Raw genomic sequence first — 22203 nt, 5'->3', positions numbered from 1 at the left:
AATCAGCTGCACTGTTTAAAAATGCTAGTTATCTTAAAATAGTTAAGATTAACAATTGTATTCAAAGTACAAAGTTAAGCCAAACAAAATTATTTATTTTGGCATTAGATTTGTATAGAAACTAGCTTCATAATTAAAATAAAAATCGAATGCACTAGGAATGTGCTTCCTCTGTGGGTTAGTGGAAGTAGAAAAGAATGTGTATCATTCTGTGTAAGGAATGAATTAAAAATTTCAGCATTTAGAAGCTGTTCATGCAAGATCTCATATCCTGAAAATGGAGTCCTATGTCATCAGTGAGCAACTGGAAAAACAGCAAAACAAAGGTTATACACTATGAGTTTTTAATCCCGAATAATTCACCTCAAGTTTTGGCAAAGGAAATCTAACTGTCCATTTCTTGTTCATCCTAAGGTTTTTTCTCCTTTCAAGGATAAGTGAATATTCTATTTGATTGCATACCCATTGTATCAGATGATTGCACAGCCTCTTTATCATACATCCTTTGTTTGCTTACTGCAGCATCACATGACAGTAGCTCATACCAGGCTCTTGATTTTTAGTTTTGAAAGTATAAATTTGAGGCAGATGCGCATCCAGGCCTGCACTGGCTGTGCTGAACTAGCACAAACCCAGGGCAAGGGTCTGAAGTGGAAATGGGATGCAAATTGTCCCAGTTGTTGCCTTGAGATTAACATCCAAGGATTTGTGGATTTCTGCTAACAACTTAATACAAAACTAAACTGCAAAAAGTAAAAGGATATTTTTAGACGCCCTGTTTCATGTAAGAGATTACAGAGAATTTATTCTGGTTGTGAGTTAGGAAGACTAGGCTGCAAGCAAAGCCTTCTTCTGGTAGGTCTGGTATGTTTATAGGGCCAACAAATGGAGCTGGACATGCCTCCTGCAGCTGGGCAAGGCCCTCACTCAGGGCCACAAACAAGAGTCCCCCATGAGGAGAACAAAATCTTTCAGCTTCCAGCACACAGTGGACAAGTGAGGATTTCTTCTTGAAGCTCAAGGAGGCAAAAAAATTATGGGTTCAATCTGGAATATTAATGATTTCCCCAGGTTTCCTGAAATCTGCTCAGCTTTCATTAATCAAATCAAATCAAATCAAATCAAATCAAATTTCAGTTACACCTTTCTCTTCCATGTAGCTGTGTTCCAAACGTCAGTAGGGAAAAAAGCCCTGCAAAGGTCAGACTAATACCTACTTGGGACTCTAAACATGCCTACTAATTTGGGGAAACACAGAAACATTCAGGACCAGGATTTTTGGTAGCTTTACCAGCTATAAAAGAGCTGAGGCACATTTCTGCAAACCCTCTTCTCTCTGTTCATGTACGTTAGTAATAACAAACTTGGGGATAATGCTACCAGCTCCTTTAAACTGACCTGCTTATTTTTAAGTTTGAAGAAACTGTAAAAACAATTATTTTAGAGGATCTTTTTTAAAAATGTTCTTTGTGAAGCATTCAGACTCCTTTCCTTGTGTTTGATTTAAGGTAAAAAATGTTACTTTTAAATGTTATTTTTAATTTGAAGAAGAAAAGAAAATTTACTTAAGTGTACAATAAACATTGATTTAATTCTCAATTATTGACAAATATACAGGTATGATGGACCATACAAAAACTTCAAGTATTTTTTAACACCATGGCTGTATACATCTAGTAACATTGCTCCCAGCAACAGTAACCCTGCTGTCAGCTCCAAGACACTTGGTTTCAGATAAAAATTCCCAAAAGTCATGGCAGTGCAGTATGAGCAAGCTACTGATGGGTGACTGGGTAGCTGCTATGAAACCAAGAGTGTAAAGGCCCACTATAAAACAAGAGGGTACTAATGGAAGATATGCAAGGAAAAGAAAGAATGAATTCCCATGGCTGTTTAGTGAATCAACGGCTCAACATACACATTGTCACAGCAAACTGAATGTGACCCAACTTTGATGAAATATCAGTTCCCAATACCCTAATAAATTAACAGCTATGATTGGGAACTTTCCTGTATTTAATGTGTATTAAGAGTGTGAAATCAAAAGAATTTAAAAGTGGTTGACAGCAAACCAAACTTGTTCAAGTACAAAAGAAAGTATGTCCTCTGAGAGTAACTAAGTGCAACAGAATAAAAAGTTTATATTCAATTAAAAAATGCTATCAATACCGAACAACATTAATTGACATGCCTTTTATTTTCTCCTTTAAGAAAGGAAGAAAAATTCTGATACAATTTATATCAAAGACTGTACTTGTCCACCCAAAAATATGAATGTGAGGCAAGACACTTTGCAGGAAGGCACCATCACAGGAATCTGCTCTATTATTATCATCTCAATAGTCTGCCTCCTATTACTTGCATAACTGACAACTAAGAAACTGTGAATATTTTCATGATAAAGCTAATCGGCTTTGGAATAGCACACTGAAAACCACAGCAGTACAATTCTGGCAGACTGTATTTTCAGAGTTCACTCATAACAGCCATGAGAAGCACTCTACAAGGTAAATTTCTGATACAACTAAGAGATTATCCAATTAGCACATTAATTTTTTTAGAAGATGAGCTTTTCTGAAAGCAATCTTCCTGGTTTATTTTAAGTAGTATTTGGCTCTTTAAGCATCCTCCTCTTCCCACTTCTTCCTCCTCATTTGTGCCATTTGCTGCAAGTCCACTAAATCAATAAGGTCTGAGAATTTTCAGCTTGGTAGGCACATTGTTTTTCAGCTCCAACAAGGATGTCAGGAATGCTTTTATTTTATCAACTTCATCATGGTTTGTGCTCCCTTATAGCCCAAACCCAAAAATAAACACAATGCTGGGAGATGAAACTGCACAGGTGAGAACATGAAAATCCCTAAGTGAAGGCAACATGTTCAGAGACCGAGGAGGTGATGCAAACACCAGGAAAAACTCTTCAGTTTTGCAAGTGTAGCTCTTCTCTTACAGGTGATAACAAAACATTCAATTGCTTGGGATCTCTTCTCCATAAACATGGTGGTTTTGTCATGACTTGCAAAAATTGAGAAATATGGTCAAATATACAGAGCCTAACATTAACAGTCAATATATCATTCAAGATTTTACCAAAGTTTGTCCTGTTTAGCCTTCTGCACTTAAATGTAGCTATTTTCAATATGTGCAGTTTCATTCAATTATTTTCTTCAGAAATGACTGTCTGTAGAAACCTGTTATGGGCAAGTCAGAATATCAGTCTAAAAATAGGGTTGGCACCATGAAACAGTTTTGAAAAAGTTATGGTTATTTTAGTGTCTGGCTCAGCTCTTCAGCCCTTTCCCCCTCAACAGTTTAGTTAGTATTCCTGACATTACAAACCGAATATGAGGACAATTTCAAGTTCCCAGCACATCACTTGCAGACAAAACAAGGTGAGAGGTTGAGTTCTACAGGTAACTTTTAATGCAAGTCTTGAAAATTTGAGAAGATTCTGATATTATTCCCTTCTCAATACATGGGATTGCATTTATTTACATGTATTTTAGCTTATGCCATATGTTCATATTACCAGTTACCCTTCTCATTCTTAAACAACAACACAAATGGTTTATAGTCATGACATCTCACGGTAGCCTTGTTTTTCATTTATGCAAAATTTAAAAAATTCAGCATAAATACAATTTTTAAATTTTCAAAGAAGTCAGGATTTTCTCCTCATTTATTAATAGTTGTGTCTGGCAGAGCACACCAAAGGTGCTGATATTCATGACTAATCTAGATGAAGTTCAAATTAGCTGACAGGAGGTAATTTTCTTCAGTTCTTCATTTGACTCTTACTCATCCCAGGTATCTCCATATTTATTTACTTTAACTAAAGAAAACAAAAGAAAAACAAAAGTAGTCATGTGATAGTTTAACTGCTGAAGTTTATAATATACAGTGCCAAAAAGTATAATGAAGTGCACTGTCATCTGAAGTGGTGCGTGGGGAGACAGTCAGTCACAGCACAACAGACACATAATTAAAGCTACTTTTGAATAAATGGGGAGAAGAGTTTGCTAATCATTTTACCTTAATGAATTAATATTCAATCAGGAGGCCTACTGTGCTAATTCCTGCTGTACAGAATTTGTAATTACTTTAAAACAAATGTAACACGTGAATGAAACAAAGACAATTGGAGGAAACAGGCAAGGAATGTTACAATAAATAATGAGGCCACATAATCTGGTTACATGCACAGTTGGATGTATTCGGGATAGTTAAAAACACATTCAAAGACAAACAAACAGAAATCAGTAATCCCGACTAGGAAACTACTCAGCCATTATTATTTGGCAGCTTCCTTTAGCATAGGATTGAGTCAGAGAGGAAAAAACCCAGGGTAGTGGTCTAACGGCTTTGTTCAGAAGTGTGCCACTGTAACTGAACAACGACCAGAAAGTGAAAATGGGCTCTCTTGAGAGTGAGCTGCAAAGTCCTCTGTAACTGACTGCCATCACTGAAAAGGTTGAGAATGGCTCCATTTGATCCAGTAGGAATGCTGACAGTAGTCAGGCACCCCTTTATAAATTCACTTGCAAGTTAATAATTAAGCTGACTGTTTATTAGTAACTATGCAGCAGAACAAGTGGAATGGAGCAAAACACCTGGTCCTTGTCTCTGAGAGCTACCAGCAAACTGAGCATAATGCCCTGACAAATCTCTTTGGAGTGACTGATACTGCAGTCAGACACAATGAGAAGCTCTCCCAAAGTAGGATTTGATTTCCATTTCTATTACCCACAGCAGCTGAACAGGCTGCACTCATTCCCGGGAAAATGGGCCAGTCTCGATCACTATGCAGATGCACGTATTTGTGCCGCTGCAGGGAAGGGAGAAGGCACTGGCAGATGGAAGTTAGGGATTGCTTAAAGCTGGTTCAAACATGCTTTGGTTTCCCTTCTGCCCTTGCAAGGAAGGTTCTATTTGCTAGGGACTTAGAGATAAGAGAATGAACTAAGGGGCAGTGACTCAAAGTATGAACAAGCACACAGTAAGTAACATGTCCAGTTTGACACAAGAAGCTAAATCAGATCTCAGTCCACAACATCAGTGTAATCCCTGAACTGCAGATTTAAATGTACTTGCATGTACAAACCATTCCTGAATTTTTGTATGCCCTCCTTCCTCTTTTTCCCTAAAAATGTGAAGAGACACTTTAAAAAGTCTCTATTTACAAATCTCACACTCTGCTCAGTTTTATTCTCAAAGCCCAAGTACAGCCTTCAAACACAGAACCCAAAAATGTAATAGAAAGAATGCAATATTTGATCAACATTTTATAGAGGTCTTTTACATACCTCAAGTAACTAAAGTATGAAATACACATTCTCATTTCACAGCCACATCTGCCATGGAATATGGCAAGGTTTTCAGAATGCTGCTTAACATTTCTTTCTATGGCTCACAAGTGACACTTCTAGGCTTTCTACTTGTGAAGAAGTATCTTGAGAAAGAAACATTGTGTAAATCCATGAAGTGTCAGCCAATGGAATTTAAAAGCAATCTGAAACCACAGCTTCAATAATTTTTTCATGTCTGATTTCACACAGTCACGTGATAAGAGAAAGCCTTTTATCCTTGAAATAACAGTTAAAAATCATTATACAAAAATGGTTTATAATTTTTCTTTCAAGACTGCAGATCTGTCCAAAGATAGATGATCTGCAGAAAGTAATTCATAAGCATCAAAGAGACTGACACTCATAAGCAACACTGTTCCAGAGCTTAGTGTTACTGCTTCAGAACATTTTGCTTTAATACACTCTTCTATACTTATTACAACCCATTATGCCCAATAGGAGACAACAGCTGTTCCTAGAAGTCTTGTTGCAACATGGCTGACAAGACTGGGCAGTGCATACAAACCCAAACAATTCAAGGTGACTGACTAGTCCATCAGTATGTTCAATGGTAAAACTTTCCTCTAGCTACAATTGTTTTTACAGATGCCACATAAAATTTTAAAAGTTCTAGAGCAAGCAAGTGAATATGAATTGCTTCTGTGTCTCCTTTTCAAAAAATTGATTGAGTCAAAAAGTTGTCTGAATGGCATCTTGCTCTTCAGGACATTGCATTCTTATTTTGCTCTGCAGAGTTTTCTTTTTCACTGTGAAAACAAATCTCAATATTGCTGCCAAATACCGTTTCCTTCCTCTGGGTTTTAATGTAGAAAATGAACCTCTACAAACAATGCCTCTATAGAAATTCCCTAATTCCACATGAAACTATTCATAAAAATAAATACCCTCCCCTTCAAACCATCAGCCATGTGCTCTATTTTGAGAGAACAATGCTATCTAAAACACAAGCCCCCCTCCCATAGCTCTTTGGTATAGCTCTGAGCTCAGAGAATTCTTTGTCGAAAAAGGTTGCTCAATATACTCAATGAAGCAAAACTTACGAGCTTTTCAGTCTGGCACCAAGCAATATGGGTAGAGAAAATGAATTACAATTTTCTATGGGATGACCAAAATTTTCAAAAAAATAATTAATCTGAAACAGGAAACTACAGACTGTATCTATCACATTATGAGATACCTGCAGATACACTAAATATACATTGCTTAAAAAGTATGCAGAATTAAGCTTTGTGTTTGCAACCATTTTTAATATTATCGCAAGTATCTGAATTTCACAAGTATTTCTGTAAAATGGTGTATTACCTTCCTTAGCTGGTTTTTCCTGTGAAAACTTGCTTGGAGTTTCTGCCTTTGGTGGTTGCATTACCTCGTATGTCTGTCTGTGTTTATTCCTCAACTCCTCGTATGTGATGCCTTTTTTTTTACGACTTTCTTCTGGAACTGGAGCAGGTTCTGGACACAAAACAAACAGAAAAATACTAAATATGACATAACACACCAAAATTTAGCTTCTAGAATACCAGTTAATTATTGCTTGATCCCAAATTAATAGGAGCATGACAGCTACAATTCTAAATACAACAGTGAATGTATATGGTCTTCAAGTAATCCATTCCTTTTATCCTTTTAATTTTGTCAAACTTCGTTGAAACACTGGCTGTTAATTATTTTTCTTCATTTTACCATAAGAAATTCTAACAACCATGTGGTAGTTGATGGATAAAATAGCTCTGGTCACTTTATCTAAAATTTACATTTATTGCACATTTGAGATATATATGATTTCAGAACAGAAATCTAAGTGAAGCTCAAGGGTTTGCACTAAGACTTTAAATTTTGCTTTCAAAGAATTAGGACAATATGCATCATATGATGCCTGATAAACATTTGATCCTTTTATCTGTATTTATATTGCAGGATCTTTGTTACATAATAAAGGTTTTACCAACTATTGATATTTGTGATGAAATGCAATAACAATTTTCTTGACACATTTATATCTGATATTTTCATATAATTATAACCAAGTTGCATGAAAGGGCTTTTTTAGTGAAATAAAACATTTTTCATAAGTAAGTTGAAAAAATCCAAACTAATTCAAAGTACAAAACCCTGCATTTGACAGTATCTTCCTCCTTTGTGTACCAGAGATACCTGAATTCAGAATCCTGTGTTTTCCCTACAATAGCTGAGGACAGTTCATACAGGAAAGAGGGGAACAGCTGCATCATACTTGAAAACCATTTTAGTTCTCTGTGAGAAAACCAGACTGCTAGTGGATAGAACACAATATCCATTCAGTTCCCAGGAGACAAAATATTTTTTCACATTGTGAAAAATTTTTAGAAGTTTAATGTCACGGAGTTACAGCACTATCAAGTGACAGCCCCACAGACGGTGGAACTGCAACAATCACCTTGGAAGGGCCAGCAGGCAGTGGGAAAGCTGTGGTTTATTCAGTACAGTGAAGGGATGGCATATCCCCCTTTCCTTCAGTCAAAGAGAACTTTCAGTCAGGCTGAGTTTTTGCAAGTTTAGTTGCACAACAGATTGCACTTTGTAAGTTAATTCAGGATCTTTATTTGCAATTAAAGCAACTTTCAGCTAGAAAACTCTGAATCTAGTTTACAGTTAGAACACAAAATGAAATTTATATTAATCTTCTGTGTAAAAACAATTATAATTCTTCCACAGCTCTTTCACTCAAAACCACTATATTTTGCCATGTGTGTTTGCATAGGGTGAGAATACATAGTTTAGTAAGAGCAGTATCTAAAAGAAAAGTTTCTAAATACTAAGACTCACCTTGAACAGAGTAGTCAGTAATTCCCGTAGGTGAAGATTCATTCAGAGAAGCACTGAATGGAATGGGCTCATAACTTGAGAGGGCTCTATCTGTTGAGCTGTAATCATCTGAATAGCTAGAAGAAGGTGGGAGTCCAGCACTTGGAGAAGATGTCTCAGTAAATGACTGAGAAGGTATGTCTGAAAATTCAGATTTACGACTGGAACGACTGGAAAAGAATAGAACTAAATATTAAATACAAAAATACTGAAGTTAAAAATGGAACTATAACAATACTTGCAATTCAAGAAAATGTTCATTTTAAATAGTTTAGTTTCCAACTGAATCATCATCTTAAAAATTTTTTGGGATGTTTTGGGTGTTTTCTTTATGCTGCAAAAATTTCTCTCTTTCTTTCCCCACAGAATCTTAGCTCATAACTCCAGAACAGGAGACAAAAGAGACAAAACATACTGAACTTTACAAAACTGAAGTTACAATCCTTTTTCTCAAGGAATCTTCAGACAAAAACACCCCACATCAGACACAAATAGTACACAAGGTGCCCACGCAACTAGTGGTAGTATGAACTATAGGGAATTTTAAAAGCCTTTTAGGAAGAATTTCATATTTAAAACCCTTCATCATTAGAAGGTGCTGTAATTGATCAGGACTGAAGAACAGAAGAAGAACAAACAGATATCTTAAGAAAATTAATCAAGTTGCTGAATTCTGCAAAAATATTAATGAATTTTCTCTTGAGAGAGAAAGATAATATCATATAAAGAATACTCTGGAAATTGGTGCCAGATATTTTAAAGTGTTCACTATATTCTTAGAATGGCCTTGCAAGCCACTACACAACATGTCCCTCTATCAGGAATGCCACCACTAGAATGCCACTAGAACACCTCTAGAGTATTTATTAATTTTTTACTTTTAATTTCTGCTCAGCTGTACTTTTAGTTTCCTATGATAAACATTTGCAATTAGTCTTTATTGAATTCTCATAATAAACATACAGAACAAAGCCACTTTATTGTCTCAATTATGCTTTTAAACTACATGCAAACACAGCTTTAAAAAGCTACCTAATCTTTAGCTCCCTACAAGTTTTTAACTCATACTATATTTTGGTAAATCAAATTACCAAAATACATTAATTAGTAGACATACAATGCTCAGGAAAATGTAATGATTTCTGTTGCAAGGGTTAAAAGGGTTAGCGTGTATGAATAATAATACAATTGAAATGAATTTAAATTATTTATTCAACCAAGGAAAAGGACTTTATCACTTAGGAAATAAAACTTTACAGATACAAATGGGCCATTAATGGTAGAAGGAATTTATTGGTGTGGCAGACGATGGTACTTTAACAAGTTCTCATGTAAACACAACTAATGAGCATGACAATTTCATGTTAGAAACTGGAGGGGGGTGAAGGGACAAGTCCAGCTGCAGTTCAGCTGATTCTATACAGTAAGTGTATGAAGTGGTAATGCCTGAAATTGTGTGATGGCATAAAACCATAAACATTTCAGAATAAAGGTAAATTTTGCAGACAAAATAAAAACTGTCATAAATCTGAATTTATAGTGTATTTAAGAATTTAAGCAAATCCTTTATAAACATTTAACAAATCTCAGCACATACACAGGAGGACTACTACTCACTATCCAAACACTATCCTCCCAGTTTTGAATCAAGGGTTTAAGTGACATATTCTGAAAGCAGCTTGCAATTAAAAACCAGTTGAAGTAGAAAACATTCTGGAAGAAAACAGGAAATAGTTTTAAGAACCTGATGAGTTTCTCATATGTACAGCATAATGGTGTTACAGATGTAAAGGATTTAAACAAACAGCAGTGTTTGACCACCATGCTTCTTCCTGCACTGATATTGTTTACTAAGCTCTTTCCTTTGATAAACACTGAAATCATTTCCACCCTTTTCCTACTTCAATCAAACTAAACTATGGGAAAAAATTCCAGAATGTAGCACTATTTTATTTCAGTTAATTTAGTTTACTTTTAAACTAAGGAGACAACTTATGCTGTCACACTTCTCTAAGCAAATTCCATGGGAAACACTCTCAATTTTACAAGGAATACAGTTTGATAAGTAAACTGTTTATTTTTCTACTATTCAAAGTGATCAGTTGTATGTAAAGAGCTCAAAATATGTATTTTATAGCTTGCCAACTGATACGAATACAGATTTCTGAAAGTGGTAGATTTGAGGTAATGGGGAATGAGGGAAGGTGCAGCTCTGAAGTTGTTGGAAAGCTGCAAAAGTAGTATTGATCTGTCAGTGTTTAAAATACCCTATTCAGAATATGTTTTAAATTTAAAAGATACTTAAACTCTTACTTAGGTGAACTATGTCTCTGAGCTTGTCGCAGAACATCTCCTATTGGGGAATCCTTCAGTTTCTTAAATTTCTCGCTACAGATTGGCAAGTAGGATATCTTTCCAGCCAGGTATCCACACATTCCAGCAACTTTTTAAAAAGAAAAAAAGATGGGTTTATACGCTGCACTATAATATCCAACATTATTTTAAAACAATAATTTCAAATAAATAATGTAGTATCTTGAATAAAAGAAAGAAAACCAGTTTAGATCTAAACCAAAAACATGCAGTAATCATCTCTGCTTCTTCTGCAGACAAAGGGTACAAATGCAACAGCTGAACAGAGACATAAAGCAATGATTTAGACATGGTGTGAGCATCAGATGATTTCAGCTAGTACTTGGTGAATGAAAGGTGGCAAAAAAAATTAAATTGCATAGTTTTTTTCCAAGATTCAGAAATCATAATTAACTATCAAAGATGATAAACCAATCAGAAATAAATACAGGCAGTAAATTCTGCTAATTTAATCCATCAGAACAGTCAGATCCTGAAAAGGCTTTACCAGTATGAACAGAGGTCTAAATCAACTTAGCACTAGGCTCATTTTCTGTAAAGGATTCTGTTATTTGGCTGCCAGGGGGCAAACAACTGAATTAGCTGAACCCTTGTAATCACTAAGCAAATGGTTTCAATTTAGTGCATGAGCTACTTCCACCTGCTGCAAAGGACATAAGAATAAATTACCAAGATAGCTCTTTCTGGGCTTAAAACTTATGATTTCCATCAACTGGCTCCTTCAAGTTTTATGAGTGGGTCAATGGTGTATGAAGGATTCCGTGGGGATTAACAGTTTTCTCGTTGACTTTGTACGAGAAAATTACTAGACCCTTCTTTCATGCGCAATGAGTATTTCCTAAATATAAAGGCAAAGAGTCTGGATTATCTTTAAGTGAGGAAAGAGTTAATTATCAGTAACATTAATCCTCTGCAATTCTCAGCTGTAGATTACATTGCCTTGGAACCAATATAAAGGGGATTTTATCCTAGTCTGCTGTACTGATACTGAAATTTTGATGCCTGTTCTAATGTCTTATTTTCAAAAGAAGGGTAAAAGTCGTTTTCCAAGGGAATAGAGAAGAACAGCCACAACTACAAGTGATGTTTACAAATGAGGAATGTAAGGGTTTAGCTGTTTAGCAGGTTAAAAAAACTCCAAGCACCTCATATAGAATAAATATGTGCAAAGAGAAAAATTACAAGCCCTTAGATTGGCCTAAGAAGAATGCAAACTAAATATTTAGCAAAATAAAGCTGATTACTCTTTGGCATAAATTACAAAGAGAAAGTCTCTTTTTCTTGAGGCCTTCTAGTAAAGAAAAGGGGAAGTATCTCTCTGGAAGATGTTTCACTCAAAGTAATTACTGGGCAAAGTATCTGGTTTATTTTATTACAGAACTAAGAGCCAGATGATCCACATTTTTCAAGTTAGCACAGTAAATTAGGTATTGTTCTTTGCTTCTCCATTCACTGTGACAAGATCTTAGAGAAGCTGATTAGACATGGCCAGGTCCCACTGCAGACTAACATGAAGGACACAGAGGCATTGGAATCTTCCCCTGCTTTGTCAAAGACAGAGAGCACCAAGAGCTCTCTGCTGTGTTGAAGGGAATGCTGTCAGTGTGGTGAATCAGCCACGGCTAACTACAAGTTGCAGTAAATTGTTGAGAGTACCTAGAAAACTACCGAGAAAAGTACAGGAATTCCTACAGGCAGAACATCCTGGCCAGCCCAGCTGCACCTTATTTTTCCCCCCGATTTCAATAAATTAGTTCTATTAAATAAGAATGTGGCCCTTATGTGTAGGAGTGACTGGGGAAAGAGCTGTTGTATTATTTATTAGAAATGTTTGTGTTACACTATTGTTTGGTGTTCAAAGAAAGTAACCAGAATTTAGCATAAACAACTGGAGCCCTAGTCTCTCACATTCATTTATCTGCTTAAACAACACTTCCTTGACCACAAATCGTGGGGTTTACCCTCTTCCCACTGAAGTAAACTGGCTGTATCTGCACAGATTGGCAAGATGGCAACTTCCTGTTTTACTGTCCTGTATTAAATTGAAAAGGCTAATTTATTAAGTTAATAATTTATTTTTGCTCATACTTCATCCAAAAATCATTCACATGAAATTGCTTTTTTCCTACAATTGTATATACATAATGTCCAGGAAAAAAAAAGTAATTAAACTAGCCTGAATGGGACACGTGAGATCCAAGAATAAAGACCTTCAGATTCGGAAGGGAGGGTGGGTGTATTCTGGCAATGTAATTTAGAGCAAGGTTGCACAGTATCTATTTACAACGTTTTTATCTAAATGATTATGTTACATTTATCAAGCAGTTTTATACAAACATTATAAACAAAAGTTGTCCAAAATGTGCAGTAAAAATTCAGACAGTAAATAAATCACTGAATCATAAAATGGCTTGGGTTGCAAAGCGACCTTAAGGATCATCTAGTTCCAACCCTGTGGCCATGAGCAGGGATGCCCCCCCCTAAATCTGATTGTTCAGGGCCTCATCCCACCTGCCCTTGAACACTTCCAGGAATGAGCCATCCACAACTACTCCAGGCAACCTGTCCAGTGCCTCACCACCCTCAGTAAAGGATTTCTTTCTAACATCTAATCTAAATCTCTCCTTTTAGGTTAAAACCATTGGTCACACTGGGCGTTAGGAAAATGTTCTTCACTGAGAGGGTTGTCAGGCACTGGAGCAGGCTCCCCAGGGAAGCAGACACAGCACCAAGCCTGGTAGGGTTTGAGAAGCATCTGGAAAACATTCTCAGTCACATGGCGTAGTTTGAGGTCATTCTGTCAGGAGCAGGGAGCTCAGACTCTGGTCCTTATGGGTCCCTGCCAACTTGAGTCACAGTGAATTAGCCAGCCAGTCCCAAGGGAATTACATCTGCATAGCCGAGTCCAGAACATACAGCACAAATACAAGCTGAATTCATATGTAGCTTTCACTTACATGCAACTTTAATAAAAGAGCCAAATCTTGAGGTATCTCTTAGAACACCTGAAAATGAGGATAAAATCAGATATTAAAATAAGATATATGATATTACATAAGATATATGTAATCAGATATCAAGAATTAACTTGAAAAACTTCCACTGTAGTTATGATTGTAGAAGCAGGTTACTCCTTTACACTTTGCATTAAAGAAAATTTAAAAAAACCCTAATATCTGAATTCCCCATATAATTTAAAAATCTAGGAATTATCTCTTTAATCATATTTAATTACAGGGTTATTAACACACTAAGAACATATTGTTTCATAAGCAGTGAGATATTGCACTTCTCACACAACATAAAACACATATGAACTTGATTTTAAGTTTGGCTCCTTCTTTATGTTGAAGAACTGCAAATCATGTAGCTGCAGAGTCTGAACATCTGTTATTTGCAAGTAGATTGGACATTATATTATCATATTACCTTTCCTAACAGCAGAAAGATATTTCAACTGAGCAAACTGAAATGAAACTGAAGTATTTTTATACTTTACCTTTTCTAATTAAGAAACTAGTACCAAGCATGCTCACTGCAGCCAAAGGAAAAGCTGTGAAGAAGAAAAAAAGCTGCTTAAAATACAATTTTCAATATTTTCAATCATATTTAACAAATATGCAATAAAATGAGAGTTGCTATGCCTTCCAAAGCTCATTTGATTTGTATAAGGATATATATATATAAAAATAAAATTAACAAACTGTATATAAATTATCAAACATTGTCAATCCCAGTTTTTAAGACCTACTACAAATTATGTTGTATGAGTTAATGAGTTCTCCTGCCTGCATTATACTTCATGCTTGCTAAAATACAAAAGCCACTGTCAGATGGAATAAAGCTCTCCAGACAAGACTGCAGGTCTAGCTACAACTGCTACAGCATCAAGGTGCAGAACTTTAAGCTAGGGAGCCATACACAGTTCTGCACAACAGGAGGAAGTTCTATAGAGGCCAGTGCTTCTAAAAACTGTTGATAATCTAAACTCTTGATGTTTTAACACAGGCATTTTGGAAAAAGTTTAACTCTTACAGAGCTATAAATCGGACTGATTAAAATTAGGTAATGTTTGATTCACCAGCAAATTAAAAAACAGGGCAGCTTTTCCTGTAGCTTACAGATCAAACTATTCAACCTGGGGTTAGGGTCAGGAATGCAGAGAAAAGAACATTCTGGAAGACCATCACTGCCTACCACAACCAGCCTAACAGTTCGTGTCAATTTTTATTATATTGAAAGACTTTATGTGGCAAGAAGCATTTGGAGATCGCAAAAAACAAAATGAATGCTTCTTTCAAGCAATGATAATTATTTTATTGGGAAGATTACTGTGCAGCTATACATAAGGACCACCACCACTGCACAAGATACAGGGACAATGAAGTAACAAGCACGACAGAAGGCTAAAGTTAATTACATTACAGATTTAGATATGCCATAGAGAAATTTTATTTCATGCAAGTCTGAAAATGTAGAAAAGGGCTACAAAAGGCTGTTACAGAAAAGCTCAATTACTTCTAGGAGAGAATTTTTTGCAACAGCGCTAGATGGTTGAAGTATTTTGATGCACACAATTTGCTAATTAAGTTCATAGTTGAAGACAAACTGTATTCCTGGAGAGCAAAGTATTAAAGAATAACCAGAAATTTAACATCAAAAATTCTGACAGGTCTAAACTAGGTAAGGAGTCCAACCAGCCTCTATCTCAGGGTAAATGCAACTGGATGTCACTTTTAAGAAGAAATATTGGCTCCTTGGTTCAAACCAGGATTACAGCAAAACTTCAGAACAGAGAATAAAGCCTCCCAACCTATTAGATATTAAAAATCTGATGCTTTTAGAGATTCCAGACCTAGATTTTCGAAAATTTACTGTTCTAGATTTTCTGAGATATAAAATCACAGCACAGATTTGAAACTAAATTGTAAAAGAAAAACAAAAGCAAACAAAGCCAACAACAACAAAACAAAAACAAATACCCCCCCCCAACAAAACAAGGAGAGGGAGGGTGTGTAAAGAAATATAAGTTCAAAAATTATAACAGAAGATTTCAGTCTGACCCTTAGAAGTTTGAAATTATTTATAGACCTTACAGAAACATTCCAGATATCAAAAGCAGGTTATACTAGCATGTGAGCATATAAGATCTGAAATGGTACCTAAAAATTAAAAAAAAAAAAAGCTAAATGAAAATTGGATTCGTATCTAAAAATCAATATGAATTATTCAACTCTAGGAAAAAAAATCCAACAAAACAAACTTAATAAATCAGAAACCATCAATGCTATAGGCAAAAAGTACTTCTTCTACTTCAGGAACAAAATAAATGTAGGGAAAATAATGGAAGGTTGATATATCAACAGCACATAAAGATGGTAATATAATGCACCCAAGTCAAAATTGTTTGATGGGGATAAAGTTTTATCGGTATGATTTGATTTTGTTAGCATGATTTTAGTTAGAATTTTTAAGAGTGTAAGAATTTGTATGATAATGTGATTACAAACTAGTAACTGCAGTAAAGCATATAGTAAACTGAATTGTGAAATGACTAGTGGCAGAAGCTGTCAAGAGAAACTATGACAAAACAGACAGTTTATAAGAATGAGTAAAATTTGCTACAGCTTGAAATTTGAATAAACCAACTGAAAACACACAAATTTATAGTAACCTCAGTGAATAACAAAAGTTGACACAATACAAAGTGAGGATTTCAGCACAGTCACACAAACACCCTCTTGGCAAAGGGGAGTTCAAGCACTATGTATTTAATACAGTGAATACAGTCTGGTATGTGTATGCAGAACAGGGAAACAAAGACAGGAGACCTAGAAAACAGCAATGGACTTTAGGCTCTCCCAGCCAGATAACAGCACAATACACAACCCTTGGAAAAAAAAATCTGTTACTGTTGTAGCTCCCTAAAGAGAAATTACTCAAGAAACTAACTTAGGGCATTCAAGTAATACCCACATGCTGTTTCTTTAGTGACTATATAAAGATTCACAGGGCAATGAGCTACATTGCCAAGCAGCAGAACAGCTCAGGAACAAACAACTCTCTCTCCTCTTTGTCTTCCAAAAGAGAGATTATCAATAAACCACAACCATCATTGTACCACTAATGGATCTGCCACCTTCACTTATAAAATTATACAGAAAATGTCCGTTTTAGCAAATATGCTGAAGATTTCCAAGTATTTGTGTAAAAGTGGATGAGGCAAATGCCAAACCAATGGAGAAAGACAAAACAGAACTTTGAATCATTAATTCAAAATCATAATGCCTTAGGACCTGTCCCTGAAAGTATTGGCTTCCATGAGAAATTAAGAGCCCCAGTGTGCTAAAATTAGCACATCAGCTGCTAAATTCTTCATCTGTCCTGGTTTTTGCCAAGCCACCTATCAGCATCAGGAACCTACCAGTGTATGATAAAACAGCAGGCAACAATCACATCAGAAGGCCTTTTCAAACCTCGAGAGCAGGTGTACAAAAATCAAGCATGCCTTGAACCTTAGGGTTACAGAAACCATGCACAGACACATCAATTTTCTCCAAAAGCTGAATAGAGTGACTACTTATATATTATTCTCTTTACAAGTCTCTATAAAGATGAAAACTAATGGTTATAAGTTAAACTATTTTATTCTTGCATGTTAAAGATAACAATAAAAATTGAAAATAAAAATGCAGAAATAACACAAAAAAGAAAATCCAGTAATAAATTAAATGAGACTCAGTAATTAAATCTATTTTCAGATTTTTAATAACCACATAAAATATGAAGATATCTTGTTATAAGGCATACAACTTAGAAATTATGTTGCACCTTTTACAAAACTGCTGCAAACTCTTAGTAAATACTACATGGATCAGCATTTGCTGGGACACCCTTCTAGTACACGTGAAGCTCGTTAATCCTTTGTTGTGCTATATTGACCCAGACCCTCTGTAATGCCTCAGGCAACAGCAAAAGCTAAGGGTGGAAAGAAAGCAACCAGGTTTACCAGCAAAGTGAGCTTACCTCTATACCGAAAACTCTCTTCAGCACATTCCTTGAGGAGTCGTCTTTCTTCCTCCGTTGGAATATAAGGCTTTGGTACTTCCCTCTTTCATTAGTGAAATCAATTAGAAAAGAATGGACCAAACAGTTTGAGGGCATTTTTCAATCAAAAAACTTAATGTCTAACTTTCATACCTTGTAGTTTCTATACTTTCACTCAGTTAAGAAACCAGTATCTTTTGTCCATAAATGTCACAGGAAATATGTAATTTTTAAAAATTCAGTGCTTCTAAAAATTACATGAGAGAGCAGGAAATACTTTGTGCATAGTCAGATCCCAACTCAGCTCAGTCCTTTTACTTTAGAAAAGCCTGCTTTGGTCCCTCCAACCAGCCTTCCAAATAGCTGACATCTGACAGATCATTAAGTGCCTTTTTGAAGTATTTCTTAGGGTTTCAAAGACCACAGGGTGTGTTGTTGGTTCACAGGGATGTAATTCAGCGAGAGCTGACCAGCTGTTTCACCAGCATATGCGGGGTTTGTGTGGCTGACCCTGTCCCGCTGTGGCAAGGCCATCGGCACCAGGGGAACAGAGAATCACAGAATCAGCTGGGTTGGAAAAGACTTCTAAGGTCATCTAGCGCTGAACACCACCACACTAAGTGCCATGTCCAGTCTTTCCTTAAACACCACTAGGCACGGTGACTCCAGAACCTCCCTGAGCAGTCCATTCCAATATCTAATGATCCTTCCTGTGAAGCAATTCCATCTAATGTCTAATCTAAATCTCCCCTGGTGCAGCTTAATATGATGCTCTCTTGTCCTATCGCTGGCTGCCTGGCAGAAGAGGCCGATCCCCACCCGGTTACAACCTCCGTTCAGCCAGTTGTAGATAGACAGTGATAAGGTTGCCCTGAGCCTCCTTTTCTCCAGGATAAACAACCCCAGCTCCCACAGCCACTGCTCATAAGTCTTGTACTCCAGACCCATCACGAGTTGCCCTTCTCTGGACACGCTCCAGCACTTCAGTGCCCTTCCTGAGCTGAGCGGCCCAAATCTGAACGCAATACTTGAGGTGTGGCCTCACCAGTGCCGAGTAGAGGGGGATGGTGACTTCCCTGGTCCTACAGGCCACGCTATTCCTGATTCAGGCCAGGATGCCACTGGTACCTGAGCACCTCGGTGGCTCACGGTCAGACACGAACACCTCCTTGCCTCCTGCCAGGACTCCCCGCCCGGCCCCCGAGAGGCCTCAAGGGCACCGGCCCCGCTTGGAGCTCAGGGCAGGGGCGGCCGAGCGGCTGATAGGAATGCCCTTTCCCTGGCCCAAGCCCGCCGCCTCGCCCTCCGCCGCGCCGCCCCCAGCCCCGCCAGGCTTCCCCGCGGCAGCGCCGCCGAGCCAGCGCAATTACCTGGGCTGTGTCGCCACCGGGGCCGGGCCCGGGGCCGGGTCCCTGCCCGGCCTCCATGGCCGCCGTGACCCGGAACTGCGCGCGGCGCACGCAGGGCGCGGTGCGCATGCGCACAATCGGCAGTGTCTGAAGGCGGGCGGGCCGCGGCGGGGCGCGCTCGGCTCGGCGCGCCTCGGCTCGGCGGGCTCGGCTCGGCGGGCTCGGCTCGGCGGCGCTGCCCGCGCTGGGCACGGGCCGGGCCCCTCACGGACGGGAGCGAAAAGCTTTCTGTCTGTCCCTGCCTAGCTCCAGCTGTAGGTACGGTACCCACAGGCTTGCTAACGCTTGCTAAGGATGCGTGGCCAGAATTTCCTAAAAGGAAAGGATCTCTGTTGCCTAAAAAAGGGGGTTTTTGCTGAATCAGGACTAAGCAAGTGTCTGCTGGGCAGGTCTTGAGCTCGAAAGTGGAATAAGTTTGGTGGTTAGGATTGCCTTGGAGTGGGAGACTAGGAAGTTGTGTGCTTGATTCTAGCTAATGCCGTGGAAAGGGCAGCTTTAGCGGGTGCTTGCAGTTTTTGAGAAATAAGGAGAAATTTAGGAAAAAAAAGTATGGTGTTGACAGTGCAATGTATGCCTTTGGCATTTTCGTGTAAACACGCAGTACTATGGCTTGAGCTCCCTATATGCTGATATGCCCGTACTTGCATATGGAATGTACCACTCCCTTTAATCCTTTCGTAGAGCAAGCCATTGTCTCTTTACCCCGGAGTTTGGCTTAAATTGCTGCTTCCTGATGGCTGTACAAAAAAGGATCCATGCCTAAAGATGGGAGAAGGAAGGTCTTTGAGATTGAAGGTCTGAAATTGGTAGAGAACTATAAAAGGAACACTGTGAACATGTGAAGGGCCTAGGGCAAATGGATTAATGAAAACTATAGAGGAGATTGGATTCTTGAAACAAAATAGGTGGATAGAACCAGAAACTATGTATAGTGGGGTTCTTTTGTTCATACCTCTCATCATACAATACATACATTTCTAATTTACATGAGATTGGAAGTAATTGGTGTAATCAGGCAATCTTTATTTCTGCGTGTCACCTGGGCCCTTGCTAATGAAACATTCTCCAATACATGACCATCCATGATGCACATTATTAGTTGGAAGGCAAAAGATTTTTGCCTCATCAGCTCAAGACAGTTTTGTTTATGGGACTATAGCTCATTTATTAAGACAACTTATTTCGTGCTTTTTTCCATGTATCTTTCTATGCAAAGAATACAGTGGGTTTTTAAATCTTTAACTTTTGTGGGGTAGGACATGCTTATGAATTGCACTTTCTCTAAACAAGGAGCTTCAGTGGAGAGGAAATGGCAATCAGTCTCCGTCATTGTAGAAAATAATGACTTTGAGCTGCTGTTTTGCTTTTCTATTGTAAAATTAATAGTTATCCATTCAGTTTTCTCACTTCACTGCCTTCACGTTTCTTAGACTTCTAATGGGGGAAAAAATTAAAATAATGCAGCAAACTGGTGAGTTTACCATCCATTCAAAAATCTTTCCTAGTAGAGCCTGCTTGTGAGATACTTCCAGGTTTCATCTGGTGTTGTGGATTTACAGGAAATAGGTTTTCTGGGAATGGAGTGGCCAGAGGCCAGTAGGTGTTCAGATTCTAAAATTGACACCAGATTGGCCACTGAGGGTGGATGCGCCTCTGAGAACACAGGGGTTAGAAGCAGAGCACTCCCTTGGGCTCTCTCTTTGATTTCCGGTCAGCAAAGAGTCAGCGGGGGAGGGGAAAACCTGCGGCCCGGCAGAGGTAGGCCTGACCCCTCAAGATGGAAGGGTGGTGGGGGCACCAGGAGGCATTGGGCAGCCCTCCCAGGAGAGACAGAGACCCCGAGAGGATTTGGGCAGCCCCCGCCCCAGAAGACAGAGAGACGGGCCTGTGGCCTTGAAGTGATATCGGCCTGTGGAGAAGGAGGGGGGAGGGGGGAGTGCAGCAGGGAAGGAGCCTGGCCGCATGCAGGAGTTTGTTAACCCCTTTCTGGACGATGAAGACCTCACAGAGCATTTGGACCTTTCCTGGAGGGGACATGGAGTGGACAATAAAGAGGAAATGGGCAAGTGAATGACAGTTGGAGCAGTGAGTGAGGCTGGGAGAGTAAAGAAGAGGCTGGAAAGAGATGATGGAGTAGCTGGTTGCTGGACTCTTTTTGGTACAGCCATGGACAGAACCATGCTTCCTCGCCATCCAGAGGCTGCATCCAGGGGGGAGGCGATGGCTCAGAACTGAGAGGGTTCAGTGTTGGAGAGCCCCCAGCCCCAGGGGGTAGACAAGTATGGGGGGGACAAGAGGTCCCGAAAGTGAGACTGTGCCCTTTTTGGGAAGGAGACAAAGCACCGTTAAAAAGGACAACCCTCGAAGCAGCTCTGGTCCATGTTCATGTGGTGAGAGCACTGGACATGAAAAGGAAGAGGTCACCATGGCCCAAGAAGGACTCCTCTCCTCTTGATGGACTGAAATTGAGTATTTACAGGGTGATGGATGGAGAGTTGAAATTTGGAAGATGTATTGGAAATGTGGTGGGGGGAGGAGGAAATGCTTTTGTGGAGTTTTCATTTTCCAGGTGTGTGTGTTTGTGTGGGTTTTTTTTTTTTTTCTTTTGTAGTTTAGTTAATAAACCTTTTTTCCTAAGCTAGAAGCCTGCTTTGCTTATTTCCTGGTCACATCTCACAGCAAACACCAGGGAAGTATATTTTCATGGGGCACTGGCATTGTGCCAGTGTCAAACCATGACACCTGGCTACTTCCATCTATTTGTTGGCTTAGAGCTTCAGTTGTGGGGCCATATGCAGCATCGATGGTAGAGCATATCTACATCGTTGGCACTTCATTCTCTGTACTCAAGACCAGTTTTTGGAGTTGATTCATTGAAAGAAATGTTAACAAGGACGCCCTTTCTGACCCTCTGGTCTTTTTTTTGACAACTTCCTTTATAATCATGCTATCTTTCATGCAACTATGAGAACTTCAGTTTACAACTGATGATTGCATCACCAAGTCCTTCTGATAAACATAAAATGTTGTTCTCTTGCAAGGCTTAAGGCTAGATATTTAACCTTTTTCTTGAATACTATTTTCTCTATTTTCTGCTTTAACAGGTGCCATTATGCAATATGCTGATTTTTGTTTATAAATCTATGCACTAGAGTAGTTCTTAA

General features: G+C 38.3%; 1 protein-coding gene across 1 annotated transcript; it reads right to left on the bottom strand.

Annotated features, from left to right (window-relative positions):
- Positions 1 to 3400: 3400 nt before the first annotated feature.
- On the bottom strand, positions 3401 to 19092 carry OCIAD1 (OCIA domain containing 1). The gene is made up of 8 exons (XM_030947926.1): positions 19001 to 19092; positions 17610 to 17694; positions 14083 to 14136; positions 13541 to 13588; positions 10524 to 10653; positions 8172 to 8380; positions 6669 to 6818; positions 3401 to 3832 (listed from the first exon to the last, which is right to left on the bottom strand). The coding sequence occupies exons 1-8, from the start codon at positions 19055 to 19057 to the stop codon at positions 3795 to 3797; spliced, it is 771 nt and encodes a 256-aa protein (XP_030803786.1). The 5' UTR covers positions 19058 to 19092; the 3' UTR covers positions 3401 to 3794.
- Between the last annotated feature and the right edge of the window lie 3111 nt (positions 19093 to 22203).

The sequence above is a fragment of the Camarhynchus parvulus genome, chromosome 4 (assembly GCF_901933205.1).
Source record: "Camarhynchus parvulus chromosome 4, STF_HiC, whole genome shotgun sequence".
NCBI lineage: Eukaryota > Metazoa > Chordata > Aves > Passeriformes > Thraupidae > Camarhynchus > Camarhynchus parvulus.
Note: the sequence above shows the minus strand (reverse complement) of the source record. Positions and strands in the feature narration are given on the sequence as shown.

What these genes read in the sequence shown, in the direction of transcription:
- OCIAD1 (XM_030947926.1), bottom strand. Translation starts at nt 19,057, where the DNA reads ATGGAGGCCGGGCAGGGACCCGGCCCCGGGCCCGGCCCCGGTGGCGAC. An exon ending in AGAGAGTTTTCGGTATAGAG is followed by an intron (nt 14,137 to 17,609) that starts GTAAGCTCACTT and finishes TCTTCTTCACAG; the next exon opens with CTTTTCCTTTGGCTGCAGTG. An exon ending in CTCTTTTATTAAAGTTGCAT is followed by an intron (nt 10,654 to 13,540) that starts GTAAGTGAAAGC and finishes CTTTTTAAAAAG; the next exon opens with TTGCTGGAATGTGTGGATAC.